Here is a 1,070-nt window from a genome sequence, read left to right on the forward strand (position 1 = left end):
AAAAGCTCTTCTTTCTTAGAATCTCTTCTTTCTTGACTCCTTTACTCCAGCTCTTCAGAGCTTTAGATCTCTGCAGAAAATACCTTGTACAGAGCTTTTCTGGTTACTCTCAGTTCTTCTTTTGCCTGTTGAGTGCTCCTTCCTCCAGAAAGCAAATCTTTGTGAATGAATAATTCCAGCTTAACCCCAAGCTCTGAGAGTTGCGTGTATAGAGGATTCAAGGCAAGGGAGAGTTTTCCACAGCTGCTGAGTACTTGTGGCAAATGGCTATTTCACTTGTATCTTAAGTTGACTCTGCAGTGAATTCTCCTTTTGACCCTAGAGCATTTTAAGAGGTTAGGCTAATAGATTGACTGCTAGCAGCCTTTTCAATTTTTCCATGTTTATTTCCATAAAATGGCTTTAATGAAGGAAATTGATTAATTATTCTGTATTACTTGATTTAAGACCCTGTAGTTGGTTATAATGGAAATTCTTATATAAATCACCATTTTCCAGATGTTTTTCTGCAGAATTTGTTACTTTTCCTATTCTCCTCTAAAAATATTTTTTTTTCAGTTGTTATCTTTATCACTGCAACACTTGAACAGAGGTACTGGGATTAAATTCTCAGTTCTGCTCCCTGCCCATTACTCTCAGTTTTAGGAAGGAATCTATTCATTATGCATTTCCAGAACAGGAGGGAAAGCAGTGGAACTTGCATCAGTGTCATTGCTTGACTCCTGCAGGAGCTTTTAATTACACTATTGATGAATTACATACCATTCAGCACCTGTTGAAGGGTATCCAGGTGGATTTGTCTTTCTGGGTTTTATTTCTGTGTTTGAAGTTTGTATGAATAATTGTTTAAAATACAGAATGAAGAGTTGCAGTGGCTTAGCTGTCCATTTCAATGTCACAGGGTGAGGAAGATGATGATGCTGAATCACGACAGGAAGAAGACAAGGAAGAAGTGAAATGCTATTCAAGAAGAAAGATACTTTCCAACTGGAGCCGCTACGAGGATACAGAAACAGAGGGACAGAGTGAACGTGGGGAGTCACAGAGAGGAACAGACTTCAGTGTTTTGC

At 38.5% G+C, this 1,070-nt stretch overlaps 1 protein-coding gene across 1 annotated transcript in view; it reads left to right on the top strand.

Moving 5' to 3' along the window:
• Positions 1–901: 901 nt before the first annotated feature.
• Positions 902–1,070, top strand: part of AVEN (apoptosis, caspase activation inhibitor) — a gene marked incomplete at its 5' end in the record, with an annotated part of 61,274 nt that continues 61,105 nt past the window's right edge. The window contains one exon of the mRNA XM_009070029.1: positions 902–1,061. Within this exon, the coding sequence (XP_009068277.1) occupies positions 902–1,061 (160 nt within the window). The remainder of the gene's footprint in view (positions 1,062–1,070) is intronic.

The sequence above is a fragment of the Acanthisitta chloris genome, unplaced genomic scaffold (assembly GCF_000695815.1).
Source record: "Acanthisitta chloris isolate BGI_N310 unplaced genomic scaffold, ASM69581v1 scaffold6732, whole genome shotgun sequence".
Classification (NCBI taxonomy): Eukaryota; Metazoa; Chordata; class Aves; order Passeriformes; family Acanthisittidae; genus Acanthisitta; species Acanthisitta chloris.